We start from the raw sequence: 27166 nt of genomic DNA, 5'->3' as shown, positions 1-27166 counted from the left end.
CATAATACGGGACCTTTAATCAATCCCCCTAGTGCTCGACAAAACACAAGTAATCGATTGAACACATTGTGCCAGTCTAATTGATCACACATCACACAAAAATGACATTGTAACGGTCACCAGCTGGAGTGCCCTTGAGAGCCACCAGAGGGCACTCCACATCAGACACTCACGTTCACTCTCAGACTACAATTCCCATACTCACTGACCGGACTCATTATCTCTGAACACTCATCACATTCACCTGTACCTCATTATCACTGATTGCATTCACCTGTGTCCCATCACCCTGTTAGTCTCAGTCTATTTATACCTTGTTCATTCATTCACTCACCGCGAAGTCTTGTTAAGTGTTACACTGCATTTCTGAGCATTTCCCTGGTTTTCTTGTTTCTTGGTTTTTGATATCTTGCCCTGTTCCCTGGATTACTCTCTTGCCTCTGGTCCCTGGATTACTCTCTTGCCTCTGGTCCCTGCCTGTTTTGTTTGTTTTGTTTGTTTCTTTGTTTTGACTGCCTGCCTGTGTATGACCCTAGCCTGTACTTTGGATTACGCCTCTGGATTGCCCCAGCCAATAAAGCTGCATTTGGATCTCCTACTTTGTGTCTCTGAGCAGTTCGTAACAGAAGACTTCGCCACACCCAGATCCAGCAGCAATGACAAACATGGACCCAGTAACTAAACTCTGCTCCATCTTCCAGGATGGTCGCCCCATAGAGGACTATGTGGGTGAGTTTGTGGCTTGTTGCCACCTGGCCCCACTGGACGACAGGGAACTCAAGGATTGTTTTTGGATGGGACTGGATCAGGACGTGAGTTTTTATTTGCCCGAGGTTGACCCCAGATGGACTCTGGCTCAATATATAGATTTTGTTTTGCTATTTTGTGGGTCTCCCTTCATAGTGGGCGAGGTTGAGCCCGCACCTCACGTCGCTTCTGCTGATCTAGAGACTGTTCACGTCGCTTCTGCTGATCCAGAGACTGTTCACGTCGCTTCTGCTGATCCAGAGACTGTTCACGTCGCTTCTGCTGATCCAGAGACTGTTCACGTCGCTTCTGCTGATCTAGAGACGCTTCACGTCAGTCCTGCCGAGCCAGAGCCAGAGCTTCACGTCAGTCCTGCCGAGCCAGAGCCAGAGCTTCACGTCAGTCCTGCCGAGCCAGAGCCAGAGCTTCACGTCAGTCCTGCCGAGCCAGAGCCAGAGCTTCACGTCACGTCTGCCCGTCCAGAGTCTCGTCTCGCCGAGACTGAAATTGTTCCTGAGCCTGAATCTGATACTGATCCTGAGCCTGAATCTGTTCCTCTTCCTGCGCCTGTGTCTTCGGACAAGATGGCCGACTCCACGCCTGTGTCCTCGGACAAGATGGCCGACTCCACGCCTGTGTCCTCGGACAAGATGGCCGACTCCACGCCTGTGTCCTCGGACAAGATGGCCGACTCCACGCCTGTGTCTTCGGACAAAATGGCCGACTCCACGCCTGTGTCCTCGGACAAGATGGCCGACTCCACGCCTGTGTCCTCGGACAAGATGGCCGACTCCACGCCTGTGTCTTCGGACAAGATGGCCGACTCCACGCCTGTGTCCTCGGACAAGATGGCCGACTCCACGCCTGTGTCCTCGGACAAGATGGCCGACTCCACGCCTGTGTCTTCGGACAAGATGGCCGACTCCACGCCTGTGTCTTCGGACAAGATGGCCGACTCCACGCCTGTGTCTTCGGACAAGATGGCCACCGCATCCCCTGAGCCCGTTCCTGTTCCTGTTCTTGAGCCCGTTCATGTTCCTGAACCGTTGGATCCGCCTGAAGGGTCGTCTCCGCCGTGGCCGCCTGAAGGGTCGTCTCCGCCGTGGCCGCCTGAAGGGTCGTCTCCGCCCTGGCCGCCTGCACAGCCTGCTCCGCCACGGCCGCCTGCACAGCCTGCTCCGCCCTGGCCGCCTGCACAGCCTGCTCCGCCCTGGCCGCCTGCACAGCCTGCTCCGCCCTGGCCGCCTGCACAGCCTGATCCGCCCTGGTCGCCTGCACAGCCTGCTCCGCCCTGGCCTTCCGCCCTGCCGGAGTCTTCAGGTCCTCTTCCGCTGCACGGGCCTGGCCCTCCATCCCGCCCCCGGGTCCGCCTCCGCTCCACCACCCTCCTGGACAAGTTAGGAGCGTCTGGAATCCGCTCCTTAAAGGGGGGGCTATGTAACGGTCACCAGCTGGAGTGCCCTTGAGAGCCACCAGAGGGCACTCCACATCAGACACTCACGTTCACTCTCAGACTACAATTCCCATACTCACTGACCGGACTCATTATCTCTGAACACTCATCACATTCACCTGTACCTCATTATCACTGATTGCATTCACCTGTGTCCCATCACCCTGTTAGTCTCAGTCTATTTATACCTTGTTCATTCATTCACTCACCGCGAAGTCTTGTTAAGTGTTACACTGCATTTCTGAGCGTTTCCCTGGTTTTCTTGTTTCTTGGTTTTTGATATCTTGCCCTGTTCCCTGGATTACTCTCTTGCCTCTGGTCCCTGGATTACTCTCTTGCCTCTGGTCCCTGCCTGTTTTGTTTGTTTTGTTTGTTTCTTTGTTTTGACTACCTGCCTGTGTATGACCCTAGCCTGTACTTTGGATTACGCCTCTGGATTGCCCCAGCCAATAAAGCTGCATTTGGATCTCCTACTTTGTGTCTCTGAGCAGTTCGTAACAGACATGTTTGTCCACACATTTTATAAACATTTTATACACATTAACATAAATGTAGATGCTTTAAATGAATTCATAGAATACATGTTCCAGTCTGTCACACTTCCTCTGGTTCGGATATGTGCAGTGATCCACGTTGCGAGTGTTAAACTCATCACGGCATTCCACACTGAAACCGTTCTCATGTGCATGTTATTACATACACAACAATGTTATAGTCATATTTTCCATGTGTGAGTCAAACTCTAGTTCTGTCCGCAATGTGGGGAAAATGCCAATAACATTTTGTGTTGCTGAACAGTCAGAGGTTAATGAGCAGCGTTGAAAAAGTCTTTACATTTGTGACATTTGAATTATCCGCTGTAATGCAATCTCATGCATAATATAGCGTACTGATTGGATTAAAAGAGTTTGGTTCTCATAAGTAATGAGGAGAAAATTGCAGCAATTGATGATGTAGATCTGTATTCTCCAGCCACAGTGGCCAATCCTCACTCTGAATAAACGCAAATAGCATAAGCCTACCTCTTTTTTCGTGATGTTGGTTCAATTTTATCTATCAAATTATATATTCAAGATTTTTTTCCTTAGAAATGTGGTCTGTTTTTGAGGTAGTCGATGGTCCACGCAGTCAGCTGACAGTCGACCCCCGCCTCCTCCAACTTCCCTTTGAGCAGCGACGGTTGTATTGTATTAAAGGCACTGGAAAAGTCAAAGAACAACCCTCTGGGCTCCACGAGGTGCAAGAGGGATCTGTGCAGCAAGTAGATGACAGCATCTTCCACCCCAATGCCTGGTTTGTATGCAAACAGGGGGTCTATCAGACAAAGGCTCCAGTTAATACTGTACAGAACCACCTGACAAAGCTGGTCTGCACAGTTCCTGAGCAGTCTTGAGCAAATACCATCTGACCCTGTAGCTTTTCTCACTTTGATTCTCTAGCGCTCTATTTCTTTAATAGCGCTCTATTTCTTTATAGAAACTTTTAAATCTTTATCTTTTTTTTTCTAAAGGCATTTACATCGTTTTCAAAAAAGTATCAGGCCTTTTAGGCTACACGATCGACTATTTTTATTTTTTAGTTTATTATATATAAATAATAGAAAAAACTCAAACATACTCTCAAAATAGCTTTATTTGCGTATTATACTGCAACACATATTTCTACTATTACATGCTTGTATTGTTTGCTTATTTATTGTATCTATTTTTAAATACACACATAAATTTACCGTTTCAGATTATGGCAGACTACACTTCACCCTCTAAGATTCCCAAAATCCACCACCCTGAGGCTGACGTAATCCATGACCGCCTTCAACTACTTGCTGTAAGACTGTGAAATGCTGTAACATTTTGTGCCTTTATTATTTTGCTTTGACTTCTACTACATCATATTTTCAATTACACAAACCATACCGATGTTAACACAAATTATTTACTCTTTCAATAGTACAAGTGCCATGACCCCACAGTCAACCCTAGAGAAACGGGTCAACAATTTTACACCCTTGCTACAGATTTAATGACCATCATGTCACGGTGGCAAAAACAACAACTTGCACTTCAACAGACTGTACAAACTCTAAGAACAGAACTAATCGAAACAAAAACAAAACTCTCAGAAGCTCAAGGATCAGCTGAGCTTTTAGCAGCAACCAAAGGCTTTTGCAAAGATGGTAACACAATCTGTCTTCTGTTATATATATTTTTTTTTTTTACTACACTAGTCAAAACAATGATAACATCCTCTTTTTTCACAGACCTATCTGATACCGCCACACAAACTGATCCACCTTCAGCGGAAAATGCAGACATGCTAAGTTCAACAAAACACTTTTGCAAAGATGGTAAAATATTCTAATTTCTGTGGTTCATATCATTACAGTTTTTGTTTATTACACTATATGGCTCCACGGAAACTATTATAACTTCCTCTTTTCTTTTGCAGACCCACACAATCTGCTCTTCCAGTGGAGGACACGGATGTGTGACCCCACTTTCACACTTTACATTTGAATGTGCACTGTTTTTAAAACTTACATATTTAACTTTTGTTTTGTTTGCTTTTTTTGGACCTGGACTTAGCTCTTCTTTACACTTTTTATATATATATATTTAACATATTTTCCTTATCTTATTGTTTTGCTTATATAATTTTAACTTTCTAAATATTTTACAAATAAAAAAACGTTTACATCACACTGTCTCCCTAACTTCTACTTTGTGTTTTGCATTACCCATACCACCAATTACATTGAGTGTTGCTTATATGATTTACATCAAACTTCAACCACATTTATAGTGAAACACTAGCTATTGAATGATCTGGGTAACAGCATATTATTAACTTTAAACCATTTCAACAGTCAGAAGATTGCTAATACACTACAGCTGGCCACTATAGATCAATTCTTATAACAAATCTTTTCAATCATTTCCCTGTCAGTTTGCCTCATTCAAAATGACTTTTTTAAATACGTTTAAATTCAGTTGATATACTCTGTCAGTGTAGTTTTATTTTTACCTCATTAAATTCATACACATATTTCTTTCAAATATATATTTTTTTACTTTTACTTTTCTGTTCCTATAAAGACTTTTATTGTTAGAACCTAAACACCTATGGCCTAATTTTTTCCTATGAAGGGCCCCAAATAATTTATTAAGGATCTGGACCATAAGTAAACATTATATAAACATCATACCAAACCGTATTATTGTAACATTATTGATTATGATTTCAAAATATTTCCAATTAAAAAAGCTCAGAGAAAACATCACACTGTACTCCAATGCAGCTTTATTTTCCAATTCCAGCTCAGTGTCTAACAGAACTATTGTTTCTTTCAAACTTAGAGAAAGACAAGGCCTAAGAGATTTCATATCCTATAATGCAGAGCACTATATATATATATATATATATATATATATATATATATATATATATATATATATATACACACACTGCATAGTGGGCATTTTATGTTATTTATTTTGTTTTCTCTTTCAACACACTAATCTGCATATTTTAACTAGAATGGTTTTAGCAGCCTACTTATTTTTTGAATCATGGATGGATTTGATGTACTGTTCCGTCTCCTTACCAAAAGCAATAAAAGAAGGTTTAGAATTACTAAATTTTGCTTTGTGAATATGATATTTCCCTAAAATGATCAATAGATTAATTAGGTATATTTCTTTCTGTTTTTTACTTTTATTATCATGGAAACCAAACAATACATCCTCCCACAACAAACAAAAATCAGTAACAAGTTTAATAGTAATGTATCGGGACAGATCTTTCCAGAAAGTGATGGTGTAGGGACATTGCCAGAACAGGTGTACCATTGTTTCTGGACATATTCCACATAAAGAACAGTTAACACATATGTCAAGCTTAAATCTAAGGAGATAATGCTTAGAATGATAATACCTATGTATGATTTTGAAAGAGATTTCTCTTACTTTATTTGTAAGGAGGTATTTGTAAGGAAGGATCCATATATTACCCCAGTTCAGGTTGTCAACAAAGTTAGACCATTAGGGAACAACATTAGGGGTACTGGTGACATCTCTCTGGAATAAAGACCGAATATTAAGATTATTAATCCTCGTTGTAGTTGCGAAACAAATATTACAAACTGAGGTCAGTTTATGGTCCAAATCTGGTAGGCAATCTGGTTTTCCAGCCCCTTTTAAGAGAGTTAAAATACCAGATGGGATGGCATCCATAACATTTGCAAACTCTCTTGGGGTGATTGAAATAAAACCAAAAAAAATTCGTAAAGGTTTCGAAGCTTTCATGACGCAGTTAGAAATCGCCCATCGCCGCCATTTTCTACAATCAGATGATTACAGTCGTTGAAAGTTCTCGAGTTAGACCGACACAGTAAACATCAGTGGAAGTATATAGCCTAATCAGAAGATTATAAATCATGGAAACGGGTGTCTTGACAAAAAGTTTTGCTCTGCTTTGCTTTTTCTTTCTTTGTGGGACTTCGTCTTCAGTTGAAACGGGTAACGTTAAATTATTACATTTTGCTGAGTTTGTTGGAGAAAGTGAAAGTAACATTTTACGCATTGGAGCAACAGAATTGAAATTTGATTACGAATTTATGTTACATAGTACATGGAATTTAAAAGTGTATCTATACTTAGCCTATATAATTAAGTAACGTTATATAGGCTACGAGTTTTGTCAAATAAAAAAGCTTACTTACCATAATTTGACATCGATCAACATGGCAGCGGCACTACAGCCCTGGCCGGGCAAGATACATTTGTACCAACATATGATCCAACTTTCACAATTCCTTGAAGATTTTGCAGACATTGAGAAGAATAACAATACAGTAATCTTCCACAAAGATTTGGGAAAATCTGACAGACAACTAGTAAAAGCAAAAAAATAAGTCCTAGTCGATTTTACATGAACTTGACTGTGCCAGATTGTATAGCACCAGGAAACAGATGCGATTATTAAACTGGTTTGCAACAAAGTAAACCTATATAATGCCGTGCTGCTTACTACTGTTGTGTCAATATATACGAAATGCCTATTATGAATGAATGCATATAGGCTATTTCTATAAATATTACTTGATATTTACATATTGTTTTCTTTGCTTGAACACTGATCACACAAGTGACTAATTACGTTAAAGAAAACTGAACACAGTAGACAACCGATGAGGAGCCTTGGAGAAGCTTTTATGAGAATAAAAAGTCCAACTTAGACAACATTTCATGTATTGTTGTCTACGTTCTTCTTTTTATTCTATTGTCTGTAGAGTGTATATAAAAATAGTTAAGATACTATTTAAAACGAATTACATGGTTTATAATCTTAGCAGTTCATTATTATTGTTTAACCTGTATAATGACTGATATCTGATGAATTGCTTTGTTCCTTTTTTGTAAGTTTTGGACAAAATCGTCTTCTAAATATGTAGCCTAAAATTATTAGGGGTTCAAGCACGAAGTGCTGAAACCCTATTGTAATTGTACTGATTTTTATTATTATTATTATTATTATTATTATTTTCCCCTTAAACGCATCGTGCAGACCAAACCGTAAGAGCTGGAACCTTGAAACTTGGCCAAATGGTAGTCCTCAATTTGGGGAGAACCTATAAAAGTATGACCCCGATTGGCCCATAGGTGGCGCTATAGCAACCAAAAGCGCAAAACTGCTCATAACTACTAGACCGTATGTCGTAGACTCAAGTGTCTTATATCATTGGAAAGCTGGACGCCTGACGAACAAAACGTATATCTCCGATTTCATTTCCGCCATGATAGATTTTCCGCCATTTTGAATTTTGTCAAAAACCTACTTTTGCGAACTAGTCCTAGGTTTTTCGCCCGATCGGAACCAATCCAGTGCAGAAATGTTCTCTTGAGTCTGAATATCAAAAACTATCGAAAAAAAGTTGAAATTTCGATTCACGGACGCTAAGGGGCGCCAAAACGTACGTCGTGGGCAGGGCCTATTTTACTAAAATGGCTATAACTCCAGAAGTAAATGAGGTATCTTCACCAAACTTGGTACACATGTGTAAGAGGTCAATCTGAGGTCACAGTAAAAAAACCGCGGCGATTGGCCACATGGTGGCGCTATAACATGAAAAAAACATAAAACAGGCTATAACCACCTGACCGTTAGTCCGATTGACTTGAAAATTGGTATGCAGTGTCTTGGTCCAAGGTGCCATGTATGTGTATGAGGACATTGGCGTATCTCAAAAAACATGGCCGCCATCGGCCAATGAAATTTGAGCACCTATTAGACAAGGTTAACGGAGGCCGATCGGAACGAAACTCGATGGGCATGTTCGACTCAAGGCCCTAGAGGTCTGTAAGAATTTTGAAAGAAATCGGCCACTAGTTGGCGCTAACGAGTTTTATGGCTCTGTAATCACGTGGTGTTACAAATATCCACACAATATGCATATCATTTGATAGATCTCCTCATCCTGAACAACTTTGCCTCAAGAACCATTGCTGTCAATCAAACCGTTCATTAAATATTCGCAAACATGTTAAAAACCTACTTTTGCGAACTAGTCCTAGGTTTTTCGCCCGATCGGAACCAGACCAGTCTAGGACAATTCTCTGGACTCTCTAGATCAAAAACTATCAAAAAAAAGTTGAACTTTTGCATTTGGATGGCTCTAATAGGGTCATTTATAAAATGGGCGTGTCAAAATACATTAAAAAGCCTATAAATCCTAAATAAAAACTCAGAACTTCACAAAAAGTGGTCAGCATATGTGACATAACATCATTAACAAGCATGAAAAATTCTATGGAGATCGGACGATAGGTGGCGCTATAACTGTTAAAAAGCTTTAAAATCATATATTTCCTATGGTAAACTGCCTGTATTGGCTGTAAATGGTCTTTTCCATCTCTGATCATATAATTTTCATATCATAATGTTCAAAACTAGTGCAATACAATTCTCTGGACTCACTAGATCAATAATTGTCAGAAAAAGTTGAACTACTTCATTTGGATAGCTATAATAGGTTCACTTCAAAATCTGGCCTTTACCAAGTGTCCCCGAAAGCCTATATCTCTTTAATCAATGCTCAGACCTTCTTAAAAACAAGTCAGAACGTGTGAAATATCACCCTGAACAAGCATGAAAATTTTCAGACAGATCGGACAAAATTTGCCTCTATAACAGTTAAAAAGGTGAAAATGATATGAATTAATGGCATGTTAAGCCAATAAGTGGTATTTTACTGCCCCCCGCTGTTTAAAATAGTCATTTTCTCATATTGGTATTGGTATCAGCCATGGTAAATCATGATAAATGATGGTGTGTGTGTGTGTGTGTGTGTGTGTGTGTGTGTGTGTGTGTGTGTGTGTGTGTGGTACAAATATAACAAAGGTTTTATTTTCCAACATGAAAACAAACATAACAGAGTGCTAGTGCACAAACAATAACCGACAATGATAATGGATGAGAGGGGAACTTAAATACACAGATCAAGACAAGGACAACAGGTGACGGTTATGATGATGAGGAGCAGGTGATGATGAGGAGGGTGATGAGGAGCAGGTGCAGGTGATGACGACAGATAGTGAATGTGATGAAGACAGAAGGTGAATGTGATGAAGGTGAATGTGACACCAATATCACTAAAACATTTGTGTGTGTGTGTGTGTGTGTGTGTGTGTGTGTGTGTGTGTGTGTGTGTGTGTGTAGCATTATTGTGTGTAGCATATGTAGCAAGTATGCATTATTGAGTTAACATGGAAACACTGGTTTGCTTTAGTGCAGAAAACTGGTCAAAATCATGAGGTTTAAAGTGAAAGTGAGCCAATAAGTGGTCTTCTACTGCCCTCTGCTGGCCATTCTACTTATTAATTAAATTTTTCCACATGTGCTTGCATTTATACTTGAATACACACTAAAAATCACTTATATAGCAATAACTATTATAACACAATCATATTTTGTCAGTGTTAATCACTTTATTTGCACTGACACTTCAAATAATTGCTAGTAATGTGGTAAATCATGGTAAATCATGGTTAACTATGCTGTGTGTGTGTGTCTGTGTGTGTGTGTGTGTGTGTGTGTGTGTGTGTGTGTGTGTGTGTGTGTGTGTGTGTGTGTGTGTGTGTGTGTGTGTGTGTGTGTAAGCATGCATTGAGTTAACATGGATAAACTGGTTTGCTTTAGTGCAGAAAACTGGTTTAAAGTGAAAGTGAGCCAATAAGTGGTCTTCTACTGCCCTCTGCTGGCCATTCTACTTATTAATGAAATATTTCAACATGTGCTTGCATTCATACTTGAATACACACTAAAAAAATCACTTATATAGCAATAACTTTTATAACACAATCATATTTTGTCAGTGTTAATCACTTTATTTGCACTGACACTTCAAATAATTGCTAGTAATGTGATAAATCAGGCTAGAAACATGGTAAATCAAAGTAAATAATACTAGATTGTCGTTTATCTCCTGGTAAATAATACTAGAACGTGGTATATCATGGTAAATCATGGTTAACTAAACTGTGTGTGTATGTGTGTGTGTGTGTGTGTGTGTGTGTGTGTGTGTGTGTGTGTGTGTGTGTGTAAGCATGCATTGAGTTAACATGGAAAAACTGGTTTGCTTTAGTGCAGAAAACTGGTTTAAAGTGAAAGTGAGCCAATAAGTGGTCTTCTAGTGCCCTCTGCTGGCCATTCTACTCAATAATGAAATATTTTAAGTCAAGTCAAGTCAAGTCAAGTATATTTGTATAGCGCTTTTCACAATACAGATTGTATCAAAGCAGCTTTACAGTATTAAATTAAAATAATACAACAAGGTTTGTTTCTAGTGGAATTTATTGATAAAATCAAATTAGATATCCCCAGAATATCCCCAACTGAGCAAGCCAAAGGCAACAGTGGCAAGGAACCGAAAAACTCCATCAAGTGACCTAATAGTGTCCTAAAACTCCATCAGGTGACCCAATGGAGAAAAAAAAAACCTTGGGAGAACCCAGGCTCAGTCGGGGGCCAGTTCTCCTCTGGCGTTTATTAACTAGAGGCCGGATTGTAATTTGAACTGTAAGATTAAAAATATTATATGAATGCCTGGCTGAAGAGATGCGACTTTAATCTAGTTTTAAACTGGGAGAGCGAGTCTGAGCAACGAACAGTATCAGGAAGGCTATTCCAGAGTTTTGGAGCTTTTACATGTGCTTTTGCATTCATACTTGGACACACACTAAAAATCACGTATATAACTAACTATTATAACACAATAATATTTTGTCAGTGTTCATCACCTCATTTGCACTGACACTTCACATAATTGCTAGTAATGTGGTTAATCATGCTAGAAACATTGTAAATCATAGTAAATAATACTGAAATGAGGTGTATCAAGGTAAATCATGCTAGAATCCTAATAAATCATTCTGGAACATGGTATATGATAGTAAATCATGCTAGAATCATATTAAATAATTCTAGAATGTGGCAAATCGTTGTGGGAGGAGCCTATTTTACTCAAATGGCTATAACTCAAGAAGTAAATGAGATATCTTCACCAAACTCAGTACACATGTGTATGGGTTCAATTTGAGGTCACAGTAAACAATTTTATGGAGATCGGACCATAGGTGGCGCTATAACTGTTAAAAAGCTTTAAAACCATATATATCCCATGGCAAATTGCCTGTATTGGCTGTAAATGGTCTTTTCCATCTATTATGTCAGTGGTTACATGCTTGCTAAATAAATCTTAATAACTTTTGATGCTTTTGTGCTTAAATGCCTTAAAGGCCTTAACTGCTTGAACCCCGATAAATGCTGCTTGCAGCTTTAATTATTATTATTATTATTATTATTATTATTTGAGTTTATAACTATAAATGAGTTCACTTAGTAATACAGTAATATGTTTGTCATAAAATAATTTATAAATGCTTTATTTTTAGGCTATAACCTAACCTTTTACAGTTTTGGATAAAATAGGCCTACATTTTTTTTGCATAATTTTTACTTAATGTATTTTCATCGTGTTGAAAAAGTTTGGTATGAATAAAATAAACCACTTAGGAGGAGGAGCTAAAAACTCAATCTGAAAAAAAAAAAAAAAAATCCACATTCAAACCAAAATATCTTTCTATCTGCCATTCAATCCTGTGTGGTCCACTCTCAGTCTTGTGGTCCACTCTCAGTCTTGTGGTCCACTCTCAGTCTTGTCATTATAATTTCCTCCCGCCTAGTCCTTTCCTTATATTTTTTAATACTGACAGATTTTTGTATTTTATGATATCCTCTTCCTTTCATGTCTTCTTCCCATCATTTCTGCCATATTTCTATACTTTTCTTTCTAATCACTGATTTTCCTTCTCCTTTTCCAAGTGGAATTGGAACTGTTATTTCCTGCTCTAATGCATCTTTTGCTAGTTTATCTGCACTTGCACTGTATATGAGGTGGAAAGACAGGTGTTTAAAGATGGGATTCAGGAAGCAGGGCAGAAGTGGAATCTGATGGGGATACTGGGAACAGAAGGAGAGGGAGAAGGGATAAGAATCACCAGAACTGCACTTTTTAAATTTCTTAAAGACACAGGGTTGTTGGGTAGAATATGAGAACACTTAAATAGCATGATGTTACACACTCCTGTGCAGTAGGTGGCGGTATGCACCTAAAAGCTGTTTGCAATCCGCCATTAATCAAGAGAAGAAGAATTAGAATCGATACTTAAAGGGATAGTTCGCCCAAAAATGATATTTAAGCCATGATTTACTCACCCTCAAGCCGTTCGAGATGCATATGTCAATCTTTTTTCAGACGAACACATTTTCAGTTATTTTAGAAAATGTCTTAGATCTTTCAGTGGTTATAATGTGAAGCAATGGGGTCCAGCTGATTCACGTCCGAAAATGTACATGCATCCTTCTCAAAAATAATCCATCCGGCTCCAGGGGGATAAACGAAGGCCTTCTGAGGGTAATCCGTGCGGTTTTGTCGTAAAAATATACATATTTAAAACTTTATAAACTAAAATAACTGGCTTCCGGTGGCGGTCGGTGCGCGTTCACAGAGATGGATGCTGGCGTATGACGTATGACGTAGCGTAGGAAGCGTCGTGATGTAGAACGAGCGTGACAGCGGAGCCAGAGAGCAGAGCAAAACAAAACTCAACGTTCGTTCTACGTCACGGCGCTTTCCATCTCTGTGAACGCGTACCGACCGCCACCGGAAGCCAGTTATTTTAGTTTATAAAGTTTTAAATATGTATATTTTTACGACAAAACCGCACGGATTACCCTCAGAAGGCCTTCGTTTATCCCCCTGGAGCCGGATGGATTATTTTTGAGAAGGATGCATGTACATTTTCGAACGTGAATCAGCTGGACCCCATTGCTTCACATTATAACCACTGAAAGATCTAAGACATTTTCTAAAATAACTGAAAATGTGTTCGTCTGAAAAAAGATTGACATATGCATCTCGAACGGCTTGAGGGTGAGAAAATCATGGCTTAAATATCATTTTTGGGCGAACTATCCCTTTAAGATTTTTTTTATTTATTTATTTATTTATTTTTATTTTTTTAAGAATTACAATTACAGTCAGGGGGGGTACAACGAGTAAAGCAGATAAACAAACATAAAATACATACATAAACAGCGACAAATTTACAAGTTAAATAAAAAATTTAAAGTGTTTACAGATTGAGACACACTTTGCAGCTTTCTTATTTTTCAAACCCAATATTGTGTTTAGGTATTGTAAAATTTCTGCTCTTAAAATGAAAAATAAAGGCTTGTTTCCTCCAAATTTACTCTTATGAATACTAAATTTCGCTAACAGAAGCAGCAGATTAATTAAGTAATATTCCTTATGAAAGGATTTGTCATAAGCGAAAAAAACAAATAATACATTTTTAAAGCACAGTTGAAAGCTTGGCATGACATGAGCCTTAATAAAGGAACAGAAATCTGACCAAAAACAAATGGTATGAGGACAACTCCAAAATAAATGATAAAATGTTTCATCATGTAGATCACAAAATGTACAAACTGTATCAATATCACAATTAAATCTGTTCACAAGGTAATAATTACATGGGTAATATTTATAAATGAGTTTAAGTGAAATTTCTTTGATTTTGTTTGTGATTAAATATTTGTGAGGAAGTTTCCAGATATTATTCCATAACAGATTATCAGCATAACCATTCAAAAATGATATAATAGCAGGTCTGGAGACAATATCCCTTTGGAGCAAAGCCCGTACACAACGATTATTATTTTTCATACAGGAAAGAGAGAAACAGATACGGCCTACTTCAGTATCAGCAGGATCTAACGAGTATGGAGAGAGCAGAGGACAGGTGTTTTTAAGAAGCATGTTTAGACCAGAGGGAACAGCATCCATAACCACAGCAAAGTCCTTAGGAGTAACTGGAATATTATATTTAGAAAGGAATTCAGAGTAGGTCAACATAAGACCTTCATTGTTATACAGTCGAAACTTAAGATTCGTAAAGGTTTCGAAGCTTTCATGACGCAGTTAGAAATAACAAGGAAATAACCCATCACCGCCATTTTCTGCTATCAGATGATTACAGTCGTTGAAAGCTCTTGAGTTCAGACCGACACAGTAAACATCAGTGGAAGTATATAGCATAATCAGAAGATTATAAATCATGGAAACGGGTGTCCTGACAAAAAGTTTTGCTCTGCTTTGCTTTTTCTTTCTTTGTGGGACTTCGTCTTCAGTTGAAACGGGTAACGTTAAATGTTTACATTTTGCTGCGTTTGTTGGAGAAAGTGAAAGTAACATTTTACGCATTCGGTCTAAAAAATGCATTTGAGCAACAGAATTGAAATTTGATTACGAATTTATGTTACATAGTACATGGAATTTAAAAGTGTATCTATACTTAGCCTATATAATTAAGTATAGGCTACGAGTTTTGTCAAATAAAAAAGCGTACTTTCCATAGTTTGACATCGATCAACATGGCAGCGGCCTAGTTATAATATTACTGTTCATATGCTCGATACCAGGATTAGCCGCCTCAAATAAATTTTTCAACAGAATACAATCTGGTTATACCAAAAAGTCACCTTAAAATAGTTAAACTATTTCAGATCCAAGTAGGCACACATTTTTATTAAATGGCCTTCAGCTAAGTATATAGGTCGGGTTTTTTTAATTACAAAAGATTTAAGCCTTAATTGCCTGTTTAGTTTTTTTCTGTAACTGAAATGTTTTGAGACTGTTCTGCGTGTGCCTAACTCACCTCATATTTGATCTGTTCTCTCCTTCAGAAAATAATCACTGATTTTCCTTCTCCTTTTCCAAGTGGAATTGGAACTGTTCCTGTTGTAATGCATATTTTGCTAGTTTATCTGCACTCTCATTGCACTGTATATGAGGTGGAAAGACAGGTGTTTCAAGATTTAGGAAGCAGGGCAGAAGTGGAATCTGATGGGGATACTGGGAACAGAAGGAGAGGGAGAAGGGATCAGAATTACCAGAACTGCACTTTTTAAATTTCTTAAAGACACAGGGTTGTTTGGTAGAATATGAGAACACTTAAATGAATAGTTCACTTTAAAATGAAAATTCTGTCATCATATACTCACCCTCATGTTGTTTCAGTCCTTTATGAATTTCTTTCTTCTGGTGAACAGAAAGGAAGATATTTAGAAGAATATCAGTAACCAGACAGTTTCTGGTTTCATTGACTTCCATATAGTATATTTTTTTCCTACTATGGAAGTCAGTGAGACCAGAAACTGTCTGGTTACTGATATTCTTCTAAATATCTTCCTTTCAGTTACGCAGAAGAAAGAAATTCATACAGGTTTGAAACAACATGAGGGTGAGTATATGATGACAGAATTTTCATTTTAAAGTGGAGTATCCCTTTAAAGAAATAGCATGATGTTACGCACTCCTGTAGAGTAGGTGGCGGTATGCACCTAAAAGTCGTTTGCAATCCGCCATTAATCAAGAGAAGAAGAAGAAGGAAAATCGAAACTAAAGATTCGTCGAAGCTTTCATGACGCAGTTAGAAATAACCAGGAAATAACCCATCACCGCCATTTTCTACAATCGGATGATTACAGTCGTTGAAAGCTCTTGAGTTCAGACCGACACAGTAAACATCAGTGGAAGTTTATAGCATAATCAGAAGATTATAAATCATGGAAACGGGTGTCCTGACAAAAAGTTTTGCTCTGCTTTGCTTTTTCTTTCTTTGTGGGACTTCGTCTTCAGTTGAAACGGGTAACGTTAAATTATTACATTTTGCTGAGTTTGTTGGAGAAAGTGAAAGTAACATTTTACGCATTGGAGCAACATAATTGAAATTTGATTACGAATTTATGTTACATAGTACATGGAATTTAAAAGTGTATCTATAACGTTACTTAGCCTATATAATGAAGTATATAGGCTACGAGTTTTGTCAAATAAAAAAGCTTACTTCCCATAATTTGACATCGATCAACATGGCAGCGGCCTAGTTATAATATTCATATGCTCGATACCAGGATTAGCCGCCTCAAATTAATTTTTCAACAGAATACAATCTGGATATACCAAAAACTAACCAAACTATTTCAGATCCAAGTAGGCACAATTTTTTACTAAATGTCCTTCAGCTAATTATAGGTTTTTTTTTTTTTTTAAATTACAAAATATTTAGTCTGTTTATTTTTTTCTGTAACTGAAATGTTTTGAGACTGTTCTGCGTGTGCCTAACTCACCTCATATTTGATCTGTTCTCTCCTTCAGAAAATCATTTTATCACATACACTTGTTTTATGCAGTCTATTTTATTCTTTTGGTTTACAGAGAAACACTCCCTGTACTACATTTACACAGCCTTGTCCAAAACTGTCGATCTGCCAGGCATCCATGAATTCACAGCTATGGGTCTTCTAGATGACAGACAGATTGACTATTACAATAGCAAGGAACAGAAAAAGATTCCCAAACAGGACTGGATGAATAAGTCTATGCAGAAGGATTACTGGGAAAAAGGCACCCAGTCAAGAAAGAGCAAAGAACAGTGGTTTAATGTGAATGTCAAAATTCTGATGGACCGTATGAACGACACTGCTTCAGGTGAGAAATATTGATACATATTTCCCTGCATATACATATCATTTTCATATTATATTGTTATTATCATCTGAAAAACATTTTGTTTTCTGTCCCTTTCAGATGTTCATGTTCTTCAGTGGAGACATGGGTGTGAAATTGTTCAAGAGGGAGAGAAAACTAAGTTTTCCCAAGGCATTGATGAGTACAGTTATGATGGCGATAGCTTCCTGTCTTTTGATGATAAGGAGTCTCGGTGGGTTGCCCCAGTTGCTGAAGCTCTTCCAACCAAGAGGAAATGGGATAATGTGCCCATCCTGAACCAGTACACCAAGGGCTACCTGGAGAAAGAGTGTGTGGACTGGCTCAAAACATTCAAAAAATATGGAGATGAGGAGCTCAAAAAGGGCTGTGAGTAAATGTAGAGTATTTGTTGTTTATCTGCAGCTGTCATAGAGATAGAACTGATTGATAATCTGTGTCTGCAGCTCCTCCAAAGGTTCATGTGTTTGCGAAAAAGTCTCCCAGTGACAAAACTAAGCTGAAACTCACCTGTATGGCCACTGGTTTCTACCCCAAAGATGTGGTGTTGACCATAAGAAAATATCGCACATCCCTGCCTGAGGATGAGTTTGAATCCACAGGAATCAGACCAAACCATGATGGAACCTTCCAGTTGAGTAAGCGTGTGGAAATCAAGGAGGATGAAAAAGCAGAATATGACTGTTTTGTGTCCCACAAAACTCTCAACGATCCAATTATTGTCAAATGGGGTAGGTAAAGTGAAAGTATTTAATCATTAGAGTAGGGCTCTTTCCTCCGAGGAAACACTGGTGGAAGTGCCTACTTGAAACAACTTGAAAGCATGATGTGTAAGTTTTTAGTGACCAATTAGCTTAGTGAAATTAGAGTTACATCTCAGTGTTTGTGAGCATTATGACACCTGCAGTGTTTACCGAGGGTTACACTCACAGAATGGATGGATCACGTTTGTGTCTGAGACTCGGGGTCTATGAAAGAGAAATTATGCCACATAGAAACACTTACAAAGTGAAAACAAACACTTGTGATCCATAAATGTGTCTCTCATAGGATAAGTGCACAAATGTCTCATGAATAATTATCAGTACACCATAATGAGAGAAAATATCACAACCTATGACATTGACACTATGAAGATTTTAAACCTGAAATAGTGCCTAGATAAAGATTCTATTACAATTTAAATTACAGACGAAAATGTTAACATCCATTAATGTGCTACACAAAAACCTTTTAAAATCTCAGAAAATGTAGTTTAGTGTTTTATGACACCGTAAAATAACTCTTTTATCAACAATGGAATTACATTTATTTAAATGTAGTAGACATTTAGACTTTACATACAGTAACTTTGTCCATTTATTATTATTTTTATTTATTTTTTGCAGATGGAAAATGCAAAGACTGCAATGAAGGCTCTTTCCTGTTTGGTGGAATTGCGATTGGAGCTGTAGTTGCAGTTGTTATTATTGCGGCGCTCGGCATTTTCCTTTTCAAGACTAAAAGAATTGGTGAGAATTACAACATAAATACAGATTCTGGGAACAATCTTTTTAATGATTTTCTCTGATAAACTTTCTTCAACTGACAGGACCAAAATCTTGAAATAGTCTATATTAATTATTTGTGCTGACCAGACTTCACTTGTTTATCTCTGCCTCTGGCAGTAATGCATGTAGATAGTAACTGTATTTGTAATCCTCTATAGGTTTAAATAGAGATCCAAGAGTGGTGACTGTTAGTGCAGCAGCGCAAAATCTTCTCCCAGGTAAGCTTTCAGAGAGGACTGAAGTGGAGTAAATCAGTATTTCCCTTTAGATAAGTATTATGGGGTGTTCACACATACAACAATTTTATCACTAGAGGTCCTGTAGTGGATGATGCTTCTGCTAAATTCCCCAATGTTTTTGATGGGCTGCGCATTGGCCAAAACATCTGACACAAATTGAACAGATTGCCATTTAAAATGCATAGTGACTATATTCTGACGGAATGTTTTCTGCTACTAATGATGAACATTCTTGGGTACGGTTCCCAAAAGCATCGTCAGCCAACTATGGTTGCAAGATAGCAACATAATTCAATGATTTGGTGTTTCCCAAAACCATAGTTCCAATGAATATTCGCAAACAGCATCACATAGATTTGTGGTTGAAACTACAGCTCTTGACCTGTGGTTAGAAGCATAGATTCTTTTTAGTATGACATGTGGACTTACATACAATATGCTCTTAAGCAAACTTAGGCTGCATTTACACTGCAAGTCTTAATGCACAGATCCGATCTTTTGACCATATCTGATGTTTTGGCCTGCCTGTTTACATTCACTTTAGACAGGACTGGTATCCAATATCTGTGTTTACATTAAGTTTTACTTTTTTATCGTTTTACTATACACAATCATAGACCCTGGTTTTGAATGGCCGTGCTATTCAAATTATTTATATAATCAATTTTGGGTGGTCATGATTATTTGCCAGCATGGACAAGATAACAGCTGCATGACTCATGAATGTTTTGCAGCTCAGAAAGCTCAAAATTCTGAAGTGAACTAAAGTAGCCCTGTAATATATATATATATATTTTTTTTTTTAATGAATTCGAATGAATTAACCAGAGAGAGAGAGAGAAACCAACCTAATAGTGACGCTTGTTGGCTTAATTACAGCGAAGTTATCACCTCATTGCTGAGAAATATAATGTAGATTTCATTAGTGAAGCTGTTTTATTTATAACAGTCACAGGCTTTGAAAACCAGCTACTGAAATGTTTGGCTGGATCTACCAGGGTGGCACGGAGTGACAACTGACACCCTTAGAAAAAACATTGCCACCCCAGATTTATCCCCATATAAAATATAAATGGAAGCAGTGTTTTCTGTTGCTCTGTTACATTGTATTTTCTGTAACACTGTTAATTTAAGTAGCTAAGATATATAAAATATCTGTTGTCAGTAGAAGCATCTATACTGTAGGAAGATACATATCTTATTAATGAGCTTTCTGTGTTTATATCTTCTTTTGTATTCCTCTTTGGATTTCCCAGCCGGAAACAGCAATGGACATGTACCCAATGGAGGTAAGCTGTTAACAGTGCAGGAACAGCAGAAAAAGCTGCTGATCATGTTTTCTAAAGTAATGTGCTTTAAGTGTTGTGTAGCAACTCATAATGTAATAACAAAGCAGCAATGATAATGGCACATAATGGAATAAGAGGTTTGAAAAGTAATAATTTTTGTTTTGTAATGTAATAATTTTTAGTTATTGGAGCTCAAATTAATAATGATTTTTTTGCTGACCAGACTTCACTTGTTTATCTCTGCCTCTGACAGCAATGCATGTAGATAGTAACTGTATTTGTAATCCTCTGTAGGTTTAAATGGAGAACCAAAAGAGGTTATTGTTAATGGAGCAGCGCAAAATCTTCTCGCAGGTAAGCTTTCAGTGAGGACTGAAGTGGAGTAAATCAGTATTTCCCTTTAGATAATTATTATGGGGTGTTCACACATACAACAATTTTATCACTAGAGGTCCTGTAGTGGATGCTTCTACTGCTGGATTCCCCAATGTTTTTAATGGGCTGCGCATTGGCCAAAGCATCTGACACAAATTGAACAGATTGCCGTTTAAAATGCATAGTGACTATATTCTGACAGGGAATGTTTTCTGCTACTAATGATGAACATTCTTGGGTGCGGTTCCCAAAAGCATCGTCAGCCAACTATGGTTGCAAGATAGCAACATAATTCAATGATTTGGTGTTTCCCAAAACCATAGTTCCAATGAATATTCGCAAACAGCATCACATAGATTTGTGGTTGAAACTACAGCTCTTGACCTGTGGTTAGAAGCATAGATTCTTTTTAGTATGACATGTGGACTTACATACAATATGCTCTTAAGCAAACTTAGGCTGCATTTACACTGCAAGTCTTAATGCACAGATCCGATCTTTTGACCATATCTGATGTTTTGGCCTGCCTGTTTACATTCACTTTAGACAGGACTGGTATCCAATATCTGTGTTTACATTAATTCCCGCCCAAAATTATTTTCGGTGATCGTTTTACTATACACAATCGTAGACCCTGGTTTTGAATGGCTGTGCTATTCAAATTATTTATATAATTAATTTTGGGTGGTCATGATTATTTGCCAGCATGGACAAGACAAGGCGCAAAATCTGACGGAACAGATATATAGTTTTTGTTTATCTACAGCTCAGAAAGCTCAGAATTCTGAAGTGAAATAAAGTAGCCCTGTAAAAAAATGGGAGACTCCCTGGTAGATCCATTAAAAAAAAAAAAGTCTATATATATATATTTTTTTAATGGATCTACCAGGGTGGCACGGAGTGGCAACTGACACCCTTAGAAAAAACATTGCCACCCCAGATTTATCCCCATATAAAATATAAATGGAAGCAGTGTTTTCTGTTGCTCTGTTACATTGTGTTTTCTGTAACACTGTTAATTTAAGTAGCTAAGATATATAAAATATCTGTTGTCAGTAGAAGCATCTATACTGTAGGAAGATACATATCTTATTAATGAGCTTTCTGTGTTTATTTCTTTTTTTGTATTCCTCTTTGGATTTCCCAGACGGAAACAGCAATGGACATGTACCCAATGGAGGTAAGCTGTTAACAGTGCAGGAACAGCAGAGAAAGCTGCTGATCATGTTTTCTAAAGTAATGTGCTTTAAGTGTTGTGTAGCAACTCATAATGTAATAACAAAGAAACAATGATAATGGCACATAATGGAATAAGAGGTTTGTAAAGTAATAATTTTAGTTTTGTAATAACTAATAATAATAAATAAAAAAATATTTTTTAGTTATTGGAGCTCAAATTAATAATGATTTTTAAATTGTGGGAAATGTATTACATTATGAACTCACCAAAAACATTGTCATATTGTAATAGTTTATATAACAAAACAATATTATTTTTAAGGCACAACAAACATTGATGCATTTTTATTTTAGTTTTTGAATATTAAATGCACTAGATTTAAATATTCCTGTATTTATTATTATTATTATTTAAGGGGTTTAACGAAAATATATTACATGAACCATTTAAGATGGGGTAGCCAACCCAGCTCCTAGAGAGCTATCAGGCAGAGTTTAGCTCCAACCCCAATCAATCACGCCCATGTCATAACACTGCATCCATCATGTTTCACGGATGATAGGATATTCTACAGATCATTCTTCTCCATACACATCTTTTCCTATCATTCCTTTCATAAATCCTCTGTATTTACTGGGGATGTGCATTTTTCAAAAATATTGTATTTGAATATTTGGGCTCATAATTTCTTTTTTATATTTGATTATTTGTTTATTTAAAGGGTTAGTTCACCCCCAAATTAAAATTCTGTCATCATTTACTCACCCCAATGTTGTTCCAAACCTATATGAGTTTCTTTTTTTCTGCTGAACTAATAAGACATTTTGAAGAACTGTCTGGTTACCAACATTCTTCAAAATATCTTTTTAGTTCAACAGAAGAAAGAATTTCATACAGGTTTGGAACAACATGAGGGTACTCTCTAATTGTTACTCTCTAATTAGATTAAGACATAAAAAAGAATTTCATTTTCATTAAAAAAATTATTTTGTGCTCATGATTATGTTGACAGAAAATAATTATTGTTAACATTATTTATCCATGATTACAAGTTGCTAGTGTTTATGATGTAATACCTTTCTTATACAATAGCCTATTTATGTGGATCAAATAAAAAATAAAATAAGATTTTGTTTTGAGAAATTACATTAACATTTTATTGATAACATATTACATTATGTGCAATTATTATATATTTATATACCACAGCAGTGGTCCATTTGTGGCAACACTGCACAAAAGTGAACTTTTCTTGCTGTAGTTTGGTCATCACCAGTTTCAACAGAGATGCTCAAAAAAGATGTTTGGTACAATGACTATGAGTTTTTAATCATAAAGTACAATGTAAATGTGATTGATTATACAGTATATTTATATTTAAGGTTAATTGTAAAATATTCGTAAAATATATAGCACACAATCCTATAAGTAGTTTGAGACTACAACTAGATCAAGATTTGCTTAAAATGTCACAAATTGCAAGCAAATTGTTCTCATGGCTAACAACTTCTGTCTTATTGCAGGAAGCAATGGAGCTGTCTAAAGGAAGGCATTGTCCAAAGCAGTAATAACCTGGCATATGTATGCAAGAATTATGCATATCAAGGATTTAATCTGTCACATTTAAAAAAAAGTTTTTCTTTTTGTGCCACAGGAAACAGGAAAAGTAATAACTAGGTATCTCAGGTATATGCTCACTCCCTTTTTTTTCCTCTCTCTTTGGTCATCAGATCAACTAGCCTATATGCACTGTTTTCCTGAATTTTAAGTATGTGAGATCATTCCAGCTGATATTGAAAGTGCTTGATTACATTTTTTGCCTTATATCAAATCCTTATATCCAGTGCGAATTTCATTGCATTTAAGTATACATTTAATCAGTCCAGGCATTCTCTGGGACTTGCTGTATAAGTGTGTTGTGGTTACGCTTTGAAAAGTGATCTTACAGGGTTATTCTGATATATCTCTGTGGTTTCAAAACAATTGTTTGTTGGAAGATTTGACTTTGTTGATTGCAGAAAAGCTTTATTTTTAGGGGTTCAAGCACAATATGCGGAAACCCTGTTGTAATTGTTAAGATTTTTATATTTATTCTTCCACCGGAAAACTGATTGTGCAAAACCGTAAGGCCTCTAGATACTTGAAACCTGGCCCAGATGGTAGATCTCAATTTAGTGAAATCATTGGAATTTCGGATCAACGAACAAAACATATCTCAGATTTCAATTCCACCATTTAAATTTTTCCGCCATTTTTTAATTTTCAGAAAAATGTACTTTTTCGACGCCGTTTGTCTGATTCACTCGAAACTTGACATGTTGACACCTAGAATGACATCTAGATCCTCATGGCAAAAAGTTTTTCATGGCAAGAATTTCGATCTGTGATTCACGCTCACGACGGGATGCCAAAACGTTTGAAGGTTAAATCTCCTCATTCTGAACAACTTTGCCTCAAGAACCACTGCTGTCAGTCAGATTGTTCATTAAATATTTGAAATTATTTGAAACATCTTTTTCAAACTTCTCGTAGGCTGTTTGTCCAATTTGCTATAAAGTTAAAACTTGACATGCATTATCTTGGGACCCTCATGGCAAAAAGTTATCAAAATAATTTTGATCGAATTAACTTTTTTTTATAGTTATCTGGCATGGCCCATTGTGAGTAATGTAACATCAAAACAACAATCATCAAAGATTATGAGAAACAAGACAATTTGTGCATATTGTGCACAAAGTAGAAACTTCACAAAACTGTGTAGCCTACATATGGAGAACAGGTCATTTTGAAAAAATAACAATGTCAGGTTTTGTGGATTTCTGATGTCTAGAAAGCTCACAGTAAATTCTAAACAATCACTCATTTCAACTGAAATATTAAGGCTGTAATGTTACTGTCGTCCACTAGAGACACCCGCAGAATAAAAAAAAAAAAAAAAAAATCAGTTTCCAGCATTTTGATTATTTTTTAGCGCAATTTTCCAACGGACAAAATTGCGATTGTTAACTCATGATTTCTGTTCTGTCTGTGCGCACCAATCTTGCACTTCTATCTCCTCCTCAACCAGACCACCTAGAGACTTCGGGTTTTCGGCATTATGTTAAGGAAGGTCTAATCTCGGGAACGCACAAAAAAAAAAAAAAAAAAACCCTAAAAAGATTTACTATCTCTTAGTGTTGTGATCCCATGACGTCAGAAAATTGCGCTAAAACACTCACTGAGTTTTTATTACTTGTTTTTTTAGTAATAGTTTTATATAATTAGTTTGCAAAGTAATGTGTAATGCTTATATAGAGCATTAACATATATTTTCCCAATATATATTCCAATTTTTCTTTTTAAAATAATGTTTTTGTGTGTGTTTAAGCCTGCTTAATGAAGTTGCTGTGGAAAAATTGCTCCTTTTTTTTGTGGAGATTACTGTGCAAACCAACGATTATAATTGTAAATTCTACTTACTAATAAAGTTCTTTTCTCAAGTTTTGCTTTTGCATTCATATTTAGACATAAAATCACTATTATAACATGACAATTGTGCCACAATTATTGTGAACCCTGAAAATGTTATACAGAGGAGATTTGGAATAAACATTTTGTTACCATCTTTTATTTCAAACATCTGTATCTACAACAATGTGTGTGAGCATGCTTGGGGTGTATTAAGTAGTATTGTTTTAGCCTTTCTTCTGTGTATGTGTTTTAGCCTATAGATTTCATACAGTAAAAAGTCGTTGATGCTGAAGCTATTCAAGCTCAGTCCCATCGCGGATTTTTCAAATGTAGTTGAAAGACAAACTGCTGAAACCTATTTCTTGGTATTTGCTTGTCGAAATTGCTAGCCAATTTTCATAATACATTTCACACAATTCTACATTTATACCTTTATTACATTAAAAAATAATTATTAAAATAATTAAATATATTATTAGTAGTAGTATTATTATACTTTATTAGGCTATATTATTATTTATACCTTTATTATATTATCACATTTATACAATTATATTTAACTCTGCTTGCCATTGAGAGGACACTGGTCAAGTCACTGGAAAAGACGCCTAGTTGGTACAACAGGGTCACAGAGCATTTTCTTGAAAAGGAACGTAGAATTTACGCATAAATAAATGGACAAGTTTTATGATGTAGGCCGAAAATGAGCTTCCTCTCTTTGAAAGACCAGCAGCCGCCACTGCTTTCAAGCTGCATTGAGACTGACATTTGAACCTTTAAATCATTGGTCGCCATTTAAGTCCATTATATGGAGAAAAATCCTGGAATGTTTTCCTCAAAAACCTAAATTTATTTTCGACTGAAGAAAGAAAGACATGGATGACATGGCGGTGACTAAATTATCATGTAATTTTTTTATTTGAAAGTGAACTAATCCTTTAAGTGTATTGTTAACTGACATTAAAGTATATTTTAGTTCACATTAATTTGTTGTCCATACATTGAGCAGTGCACTTTAACTATTTTAAAGACATTAGAAGCAATTATGAATGTATATTGTGCATATAAAGTTGTATTAAAGTCCCACTTAAATTGTTCCAAAAATCACTCTTAATGTCAACTTACTGCATTTTATTTTAACTTAATCTGTGATACATTTGAAATCAATTACATATAATGTGCATTACACTGTGTCCTAACTAAGGTATCTTAAATCTGAGGTTATATTTAAATCTTTTAATTACTGTATTTATCATTTATGATGAGAACCCATGAGCAGGTCCACGTGGAATCTGCTCTTGCAGAACGTCACAGAATTAGAAAGTTATGAAGTTACACATATTATTCACCCACTGTATATTTGTTAATTATTGTGGATAATTTGATAATACTTTCAGTTACTAATTGCAGTGCAGTATACTCTCATTTCTGTTTAACCAATCACATTTAAACCGATTTCCAAAATTTCACGTTGCCCCAATATCAGTGCAGAAAAAAAAGGTTCCACCTTAAATTCGGCCGTGTCTCTCCATCCTTAAGTTCGGGTGGATGATCCATTGACCAGTCACTCTTCATGGACACACAGCTGGACTCTGGAGAATCTGATCTCTCAAGCTGGACTGAACTGTAATACAGCAAACAAAAGTGCTTGGTGACATCAGCCAAGCAACTTTTTGATGATGTCCACTGCTGAGTCTTTCACAATAGAAACAATAAAAGTGTATTAATAATGTAAAAATTGTTAATTCTGATT

At 36.8% G+C, this 27166-nt stretch overlaps 2 protein-coding genes across 6 annotated transcripts in view; one reads left to right on the top strand and one right to left on the bottom strand.

The window, feature by feature from the left end:
- LOC311090576 (NACHT, LRR and PYD domains-containing protein 3-like) overlaps window positions 1-27166 on the bottom strand; it is a 98594-nt gene that overhangs the window by 23999 nt on the left and 47429 nt on the right. The window contains exons 1-2 of one of the 2 annotated variants that reach the window (XM_084125931.1): window positions 6921-8107; window positions 6166-6276 (exon numbers count right to left, since the gene is read on the bottom strand). The exons of the other annotated variant lie outside the window; for it this stretch is intronic. The gene's annotated coding sequence lies outside the window, so the exon portion shown is untranslated. Of the gene's footprint in view, window positions 1-6165; window positions 6277-6920; window positions 8108-27166 lie in introns of those variants that run through there. 2 annotated transcript variants of the gene reach the window in all.
- Window positions 6556-25442, top strand: LOC311090607 (H-2 class I histocompatibility antigen, Q10 alpha chain-like). 4 transcript variants are annotated; one of them, XM_084125995.1, is made up of 10 exons: window positions 6556-6717; window positions 17040-17312; window positions 17412-17699; window positions 17777-18061; window positions 18719-18841; window positions 19039-19098; window positions 20376-20408; window positions 20703-20762; window positions 21931-21963; window positions 23487-25442. In XM_084125995.1, the coding sequence occupies exons 1-10, from the start codon at window positions 6636-6638 to the stop codon at window positions 23504-23506; spliced, it is 1257 nt and encodes a 418-aa protein (XP_083982121.1). In that variant the 5' UTR covers window positions 6556-6635; the 3' UTR covers window positions 23507-25442. The 4 variants fall into 4 exon arrangements, with proteins under 4 accessions (XP_083982121.1, XP_083982120.1, XP_083982122.1 ...); XM_084125994.1 differs by lacking the exon at window positions 6556-6717 and adding an exon at window positions 16259-16469; XM_084125996.1 differs by lacking the exons at window positions 6556-6717; window positions 20376-20408; window positions 20703-20762 and adding an exon at window positions 16283-16469.

This window comes from Abramis brama, assembly GCF_963993115.1.
Source record: "Abramis brama genome assembly, chromosome: 10".
NCBI lineage: Eukaryota > Metazoa > Chordata > Actinopteri > Cypriniformes > Leuciscidae > Abramis > Abramis brama.
The sequence above is the reverse complement of the archived record's forward strand: the minus strand, read 5'-3'. Positions and strand labels throughout refer to the sequence as shown.

Coding starts and splice junctions, on each gene's coding strand:
- LOC311090607 (XM_084125995.1), top strand. CDS start 6,636: ATGGAAACGGGTGTCTTGACAAAAAGTTTTGCTCTGCTTTGCTTTTTC. Junction 17,700..17,776: donor TGAGGAGCTCAAAAAGGGCT/GTGAGTAAATGT, acceptor CTGTGTCTGCAG/CTCCTCCAAAGGTTCATGTG. Junction 20,409..20,702: donor TGGACATGTACCCAATGGAG/GTAAGCTGTTAA, acceptor AATCCTCTGTAG/GTTTAAATGGAGAACCAAAA.